At 38.9% G+C, this 9,314-nt stretch overlaps 1 protein-coding gene across 1 annotated transcript; it reads left to right on the forward strand.

Moving 5' to 3' along the window:
- Positions 1 to 4,563: 4,563 nt before the first annotated feature.
- On the forward strand, positions 4,564 to 8,466 carry LOC133333577 (uncharacterized). The gene is made up of 2 exons (XM_061541886.1): positions 4,564 to 4,641; positions 7,933 to 8,466. Exons 1-2 carry the CDS (start codon positions 4,564 to 4,566, stop codon positions 8,464 to 8,466), a joined length of 612 nt encoding a protein of 203 aa, XP_061397870.1.
- The last annotated feature ends 848 nt before the right edge of the window (positions 8,467 to 9,314 follow it).

A 9,314-nucleotide genomic window follows, 5' to 3' on the forward strand; every position in this document is an offset into this window, starting at 1 on the left:
TTTTTTATTTTCTGAACGAAATAAAGTTAAACTCTTATTTTGAAAAATTCCGATAGGCTCAGTTCGAACAAAAAATGCGTTTTGATAATTTTCCTCCAACTGATGGCTGCTTTTATAGGTCGGCACATTTTCATTTTTTTAATTCAGTGGAAAAAACTAACTAATCATCTAATGGCCCTCTGTTATCGATAACTACATCTTGAAAATTATGGTCTAATGGCAGACCACTCGGGGACAATTTTAAACGCATGACATATTTTCCGCATGACTAGGGTTTGTTTTGTGGGGGAGATTGGAAATAAAAGATTGGAAAATTGTTTTTAAAATAATTATTTGATTGACAAAAAATAGGGTTTAACAAATTTTGAGTACATCCGCCAAAGCAAACACTGCGCCTCTTCTGTAAAACGTGCACACATTCCAAGTGCAGATTCGCAGATCGTGGTCCTTTATTCGTTTGCGGGAGTCATCAACATTATGTGGGTTTGGTTTGCTTTTTCTTTGCTTTTTCATAGTAGGTTCGGTTTTCCGAGAGTGGGCAACTAACCCGAAGCTTCAATCCATTTTTATACCCTCCATCATAGTATGGAGGGTTTATAAATTTTGTTTTTCCGTTTGTAACTTATCGAAATAATCATTTCCGACCCTATAAAGTATATATATTCTTGATCAGCGTAAAATTCTATGACGATATAGCCATGTCTGTCTGTCTGTCTGTCTGTCCGTCTGTCTGTTGTAATTACTCTAGCGTCTAAACGAATTGAGATAGATCGCCAATCAAGTTCGAAGATGGGCTTTATCGGTCCACGTTTAGGCATAGCTCCCATATAAGGGTACCACCCAATTTTCGGTATTTTGAGGTTCTTGAGCGCGTTTTTCAACTGAATTCGCTGAAATTTGGTAAATTGAGTTCTTATTGGGTAGAAAATCTGTCCACTAAAAATTATAAGTATGGGTCCATATTTTCGGATCACCCCCATATAAGGGTACCACCAATTTTGTGGTATTTGGGGGGGGGGGGGTGATCGCATTTTTCGACCGAATTCGCTGAAATTCGGTACTTTGAGTTCTTATTGGGTAGCAAATCTATCCACTAAAAATTATAAATATAGGTCAATTTTTTTCGGGTAGCCCCCATATAAGGGTACCCCCCAATTTTCGGTATTTTAGGGTTCTTGATCGCGGATTTCAACCGAATTCGCTGAAATTTTGGTACATTGGGTTCTTATTGGGTACCAAATTTCCTCACTAAAAATTATAAATATAGGTCCACTTTTTCTGGTAGCGCCCATATAAGGGTAACTCCCAATTTGAAGTTTTTGGGGGGGTTTTGACCGGATTTTTTCACCTAATTGGATGTAATTTAGTAATTTGAGTTCTTATTGGTTAGCAAATCTATCCACTAAAAATTATAAATATAGGTCAATTTTTTTCGGGTAGCCCCCATATAAGGGTACCCCCCAATTTTCGGTATTTTAGGGTTCTTGATCGCGGATTTCAACCGAATTCGCTGAAATTTTGGTACATTGGGTTCTTATTGGGTACCAAATTTCCTCACTAAAAATTATAAATATAGGTCCACTTTTTCTGGTAGCGCCCATATAAGGGTACCTCCCAATTTGAAGTTTTTGGGGGGTTTCGACCGGATTTTTTCACCGAATTGGCTGTAATTTAGTAATTTGAGTTCTTATTGGGTAGCAAATCTCTCCACCAAAAATTATAAATATATATCAATTTTTTCGGGTAGCCCCCCATATAAGGGTACCCCCAATTTTCGGTATTTCGGGGTTCTTGAGCGCGTTTTTCAACCGAATTCGCTGAAATTTGGTACATTGGGTTCTTATTGGGTACCAAATTTCCTCACTAAAAATTATAAATATAGGTCCACTTTTTCTGGTAGCGCCCATATAAGGGTACCTCCCAATTTGAAGTTTTTGGGGGGTTTCGACCGGATTTTTTCACGGAATTGGCTGTAATTTAGTAATTTGAGTTCTTATTGGGTAGCAAATCTCTCCACCAAAAATTATAAATATAGATCAATTTTTTCGGGTAGCCCCCCATATAAGGGTACCCCCAATTTTCGGTATTTCGGGGTTCTTGAGCGCGGTTTTCAACCGAATTCCCTGAAAATTGGTATTTTGTAGTCGTATATGGTAACAAATCTCCCCAACAAAAATTATTAATATTCACCGCTTTTTAGGGGTAGTCGCCATATAACCCCCTTTTTATACCCTTCACCACACTTGGGTACAGGGTATTATGTCCTTGTGCATATGTTTGTAACAGGCAAAAATAATCGAGATAAACCCATGATTCCTTTTGATAATATGCATAGAATCACTTTCTAAGACGATTTATGCATGTCCGTCCGTCCGTCTGTCCATGTTAAATTGTAAACAGGTCGCATTTATGATGCGAATTTGATGAAATTTGGCACAGCTCATTTGTTTGGCCCAAGGACGAACCCTATTGAAATTGGGAAAAATCGGTTCAGATTTAGATATAGCTCCCATATATATTTTCGTCCGATTTAAGGTTAGTGGTGCACCAATGACCCCATATATCTTTCGATTTGCACGAAATGTGGCATAGCGTAAAGAATAAGGTCACGAATGATGCGTGCAAATTTCGCGAAAATCGGTTCAGATTTAGATATAGCTCCCATATATATCTTCGTCCGATTTAAGGTAAATGGTGCACCAATGACCCTATATATCTTTCGATTTGCACGAAATTTGACACAGAGTACGAAATTAAGTATAGAATGATGTGTGCAAAGTTTCGTGAAAATCGGTTCAGATTTAGATATAGCTCCCATATATAGCTTCGCCCGTTTTAAGGTAAGTAGTCCACTAAAATACCTGGAAATCTTTTGATTTGCACAAATTTTGGCATAGTGTACTGAATTTAGTCTAGAATGATGTGTGAAAAGTTTTGAGAAAATCGGTTCAGATTTAGATATAGCTCCTATATGTAGCTTCGCCCGATTTTAGGTAAATAGTCAATTAAAGTCCTTGGAAATCTTTTGACTTGCATGAAATGTGGCATAGCGTAATGAATATGGTCACGAATGATGTGTGCAAAGTTTCGCGAAAATCGGTTCAGATTTAGCTATAGCTCCCATATATATCTTCGTCCGATTTAAGGTTAATTGTTTACCAAAGTTCCTATATATCTTTCGATTTGCAAGAAATTTGACACAGCGTACTAAATTAAGTATAGAATGATGTGTGCAGAGTTTCGTGAAAATCGGTTCAGATTTAGATATAGCTCCCATATATAGCTTCGCCCGATTTTAGGTAAATAGTCTACTAAAGTCCCTGGAAATCTTTTGATGTGCATGAAATTTGGCACAGAGTTATGAATAAGATCGAGAATGATGTCTGCCAAGATTCGTGAAGGCATCTCCTCAATATAGTGATACCACCTGAAGAAAAGAATTGAGATAAACAATTAAAATATTGGGTTCAAAATTGGCATATACCGGTCATTAATTAGGCATAGCCCACATATAATGATATCCCCAAATATCCACTATTTCCTGCACTATGTAATCAATATTGGCCCCCCTTTAGTCATAGCCTCACATAACTTTGTAATCTAAATTACAGTAGTTTGAGGATTTTATACTCTACCATGCGTTACCAGTATCAGTCCACTTTTTGGATCTTACAGATTTTAGGAAAACTTCATAGTAAAAATTGCTGAATTTGGTGTATTTGGTGTACATAATGGTTTACATATTGGTATATGCCCACTTGTAGAATTATCGGTATGTGCCCACTTTTTGGTATGTTCCCTATATTTCCATTGCATGTATCTGTTAGTATAGCTATGGTGGAGGGTATCCAAAGTTCGGCCCGGCCGAACTTAATGCTTTTTCACTTGTTTATAGTTCTTATGGCTGAACTCGCGGTACATATTGCTCACTATTTCATCGGGTGATGAAAAATAGCTAACCCAGGTGACACCGCGGGGAGGTCAGTGTTCACAATTGAGATGAAAGAGGGACCAAGATAAGCCTGGACTTCGCCATGTTAAATCCACTCAGAGCCGTTGCTTGGTATCCATCATCCCCTACGCCACCCACGCTGTATGGGTGAACCAAATAATATTTTTTAAAAATCTACGCCTAGTGGATACACAAAATTTTTTTTTTTAAAAATCCATTCTTATGAGTACTTCAAAAAATATTTTTTAAAAATATTGGTAATTTAAAAAAATAATATTTTTTTAATACACCCCATAATTGTTTTATAATTAGTTTATTATTTACATTGTTTTCTATTACTGTATATTTTTTTTAATTACGAAAATTATAAATAAATCAATAACAAATTAGCCATCATTCCTACCCAAGATTTCCGATTTTAATTTTCAATATTATTTCTGATTACTTAATTCCGTTTTTGTTTTCAATCCTCCATGGATTTCTTTACAAGTGCTTTATAGCTGGCTACACTTCTCATTACTTCCATTTCTATTATCAAAGTAAAAAAAACAACACTCAAAGACCACCAACGAAAAAAAAAACAAAATCTGAAATCTTTCCGAACCCAAACCATGAAGTGGGAAATTTTGAAATTTTTAATTACATTCGGTGCGGTTTTATTGTTTTGTAATCAAAACTGTTTGGCTTGGGTAAGTTTCCTGCAATTTTTATTTGCCTCTATTTTGTGGTTCGGTTTTTCTTAGATTCTAAGGTTGTATAAGTGTGTATGTGTGTGTGTGAGAGAGAGATTTTTTTCCCTTGGTGTTTGTCTTCACAATTTTCTTAGAAAACAATGACTGACTGGCTCGCTGGGTACCAAACGGCAAAGATGTTTCATTTATGATTTCTAAGATTCGGAAACGATTTTTTGTTAATTAAAAAATATTGAAGGAAGGCAATAATGGTTAGGAGGAAACGAAGATAACAATGGGGAAAGAAGACAAAGAGAAATTTAAAGATCTCAATTATTACGGATTAAAAAAAATATTTGAAAGATAATCTTAGGCTTGGATTTTTTTATAAACTATTTTTTGCTAACTACAATAGGCACCTTTGAATAACTTCAAAAATAATTTTTAAAAAATCTATGCCTTTGAATAATTTTTAAAAAAATCTGCACTATTTAGTCTCCATATGCCTTATATTCTCTATCTACAAGAAATGTATTTATTGTTAGGGTCTCCAATACGTAAAACTAATGTCACAACGTATACGTCACTAAAATCTTACACTAAATTCATGGGAAGATGTACTCAACTCGTCTACGATGGACGCACTGACCCTTCAGGTCAATCATATATACTCATTACCTCTCTAAAACATCCATACACCTTAATATGTTCGTTTATGATAGCCTCCATGGCTCTTCTGCTCATCTATTTAGATTCGCTGGCTTTTGAGCTCATCTATATAGCTTCACAGGCCCTTCAGCTCATCTATGATAACCTCACTGACCCTTCAGCTCATCTATATAACTTCATAGGTCCCTCAGCTCATTTGCATAGCCTTCAGCTCGTCTATGATAGCCTCAATGGCCCTTTAGTTTTTTTACGTAGCCTTACTGGCCTTCAGCTCATCTACATAGCCTCACGGATCCATCAGCTCGTCTGTGATTGTTTCACTGGTCATGATATCCTCATCGGTCCTTCATATTGTCTATTATAGCTTCACTTGCCCTTTAGCTCTTCTACATAGACTCACTGGCCCTTCAGATAATCTGCATAGCCTCAACGAACCTTCTGTTCATCTATAAAAGCTCACAGGCCCTACAGTTCGTCTGTAGGCTCATGTACATAGCCTCACTGATCCTTTTTATGATAGCGTCTGTGTCCCTTTTAGTTGTCCATATCGATTCATTGGTCCTTCAGCTCATCTACATAGATTCGCTGGGCCTTCAGCTTCTCTACATAACTTCTCTGGCCCTTCAGCTAGTCTATGGTAGCCTCACTGACCCATCAGCTCATCTACATAGCCTCTCAAGTCCTCCAGCTCATCTGCATAGCATCATTGGCCCTTCAATTTACATAGATTCGCTGGGCCTTCAGCTTCTCTACATAACTTCTCTGGCCCTGCAGCTAGTCTATGGTAGCCTCACTGACCCATCAGCTCATCTACATAGCCTCTCAAGTCTTCCAGCTCATCTGCATAGCATCATTGGCCCTTCAATTTTAGCTCGTCTATGATTACTTCTCTGTAATCATAGACGAGCTTGAGATCGTCTATCATGGCTTCACTTGCCCTTTAGCTCTTCTACATGGATTCACTGGCCATTCAGATCATCTGCATAGCCTCACCGACCCTATTGCGTATCTATAAAGACTCACAGGACCTACAGTTTGTCTGTGATAGCCCCACAGGTCCTTCAGCTCATCTGCATAGCTTCATTGGCCTTCAGCCAATAGCTTCATTGGCCTTCAGCCCCACTGACCCTTCTGCTCATCTACGGTCCTTCAACTCATCTGAATAGCCTCAATTACCCTTTGTCTGTGATAGCCCCACAGGTCCTTCAGCTCATCTGCATAGCTTCATTGGCCTTCAGCCAATAGCTTCATTGGCCTTCAGCCTCAATGACCCTTCTGCTCATCTACGGATTCTCACTGGTCCTTCAACTCATCTAAATAGCCGCAATTACCCTTCAATCGTCTTCATGGACATTCAGTTCGCCGGTGGAAATTCATTGGTTATTCAGCTCATCTATATAGAATCACTTATCCTTCAGTTAATCTATAACAGGTTCACTGGTCCTGTAGCTCTTTTATGACAGACAGACTGACTCTTCTCAGTCTGTGATAGACTCTTGGACCCTTCCGATCATCTGTGATTGACGCACTCTCTCTTTATAGCTTCCATACGCCGAAGATAGACCATCTGCGGAATCCGGATTACGGGTCATTGGCCCCGGATAAAGAATTAATACGGATCAAGGGTCATTAAGACTTAATACGGATTTGGCTTAATCCGTATTAAGGGTAATTGACCCCCGATTAAGGCTTAATACGGATTTAGGGTCATTGACCCCGGATTATTGGTTTGGGTGGCGTATACGTTGTGACAATAGTTATACGCATGGATTACCCTAAACAATCTATCTAAAGGGTCAATGAGTCTATAGTAGACGCGTTGAAGGGCCAGGGAGTCTACCATAGGCGAGCTGAAGGGTCAGTGTGTCTATCATAGCCGAACTGAAGATCCAGGGAGCTGTAGCCACTGAATCGGGTATAGTCGAGCTGGAGAGTAAGCGATTTTATTATAGACGAGAAGAAGTTGTCCTCACGCCTGTATTGTGAGGCTATGTAGATGAGCTGAAGGTCTAGTGAGTTTATGTAGATATTCAGAAGGGTCAGTGACGGTATGTAGATAAACTGAACGGCCTGTGAGGCTATCATAGATGAGATGAAGGGCAGGTGAGGCTATTATAGATGAGATGAAGGGCCAGTGAGGCTATGTAGATGACCTGAAGGACTTGTAAGTCTATTTAGATGAGCTGAAGGACTTGTAAGTCTATGTAGATGAGCTAAAGGCCAGTGAGGCTATGCAGATGAATTGAAGTACCAGTGAATCTATAATAGACGAGCTGAAGGGCAAGTGAGTCCATATAAGCAAGCTGAAGGGCCAATGAATCTGTATGGACGAGCAGAAGGGTCATTGAGTCTATGTGGACAAGCTGAAGGGCAAGTGAGGCTATGTATATTAGCTGAAGGGTCAGTCTGACTGTCATAGACGTTCTGAAAGGCCAGTGAGACTATGTAGATTAGCTGAAGGGCCAGTGAGGATATCATGGTCGATCTGAAGGGTCAGTAAAGATATTTACAAAAGCTGAATGGCCAGCGAGGCTAGCATAGACGAGCTGAGCAGTTTTAAAGTCGCTTTTCATAGCATATTAAAGTTTAAAATATTACTGCCCTTTTTAATTTCTCTCTCTCTCTTTCTCTATATTTTAGCGTTCCTACAAAATCATCTTTACCACCTTCGAGTATGAAGTCAATCCCAAACACCTGAAAGCCAATATTCAGATACAAAACACCACCGGTGAGACCACTCTAAATATTATGCTAAATGTCTTGTCGGATATTGATGACATTGTCCTCAACTATGATGTGGCAATTGAGGGCGATCAACCGAATAACTTTACCACAATTGTGAAACGGAAAATTGAATTTTGTAAATTTCTTCAGGAACGTCCCGATGGTATGGGTTTTCGTCGCCACTATGAAGATATCCTCAAACAGGATTCATTTATTAGAAATTGCCCTTTGAAGAAGAATTCGGTTTTTACATTACGCAATTATAATATTGATGAAGAGCTATTACCACAATATGTTCCCGAAACGCATTTCTATGTGGATCTACAAATGGATATGAGGAGGAGAGCGGCGGCACCAGGAGATGTGGAAATGTTGCTCAAGGGTCGTATCAATGGCAGCATTGATAAATCAAAGGGTTTTAATAATTTGAAAATGTTTAGCATGGGTTAAGAGGGTAAGATTTTACGGAAATTCGGAGGGTGATGTGTGGTAATTTTATTGATGTGTGTTGTGGTTTTCTTGACTTTTTTTGGTTCGATTAAAAAATTAATTAATAAATAAATTGTGTGGTTATATTTCAAATATTAATGTTTTTTATTTAAAATATGTAAGAATTTAGTTTTGGTATGGGGGTGACGTATACGTTGTGATAGCAGTTATACGCACCAGAGGCTCTGAGAAATTAAATATATATTTCGTAGACAATCTGAGGCACATGGAAGATGCAAAGAGGCAGCGTGCCTATCACAGATGATCGGAAGAGCCCAAGAGTCTGTCAAAGAAGAGCTGAGGTAGCATGAAAGACACGAGGCGAACTGAAGGGTTAGTGATGCTTTGTAGATGAGCTGAAGGGCCAGAGAGGCTATGTAGCAGAGCTGAAGGGCCAGCGAGACTACGTATATTAGCTGAAAGGCCAATTGAGCTATGCAGATTAGCGGAATGGTCAGTGAGGCTATGTAGATGAGCTGAAGGGCCAGTGCGGCTATGCAAATGGACTGAAGGGCCTGTGAGGCTATGTAGATTAGCTAAGGGTTAGTGTGGATATCATAGACGAGCTGAAGGACTAGTGAAGTTATCATAGACGAGCTGAAGAGCCAGTGAAATTATGTAGAGAAGCTGAAGGGACTGTGAATCTTTGTAGGCGACCCGAAGGGACAGTGAGGCTATCATAGAAGAGCTATAGAGTCATTGAGACTGTGTTGAGGAACTGAAGAGCCAGTGAGGTTATGTAGATGAGCTGAAGGGCCTGCGAGGCTATGTAGATGAGCTGAAGGTTAAGTGAGGTTTTCATAAACTAG

The sequence above is a fragment of the Musca vetustissima genome, unplaced genomic scaffold (genome assembly GCF_032173495.1).
Source record: "Musca vetustissima isolate MV318-11 ecotype Yass unplaced genomic scaffold, APGP_CSIRO_Mvet_v1 utg99907, whole genome shotgun sequence".
Taxonomy (NCBI): domain Eukaryota; kingdom Metazoa; phylum Arthropoda; class Insecta; order Diptera; family Muscidae; genus Musca; species Musca vetustissima.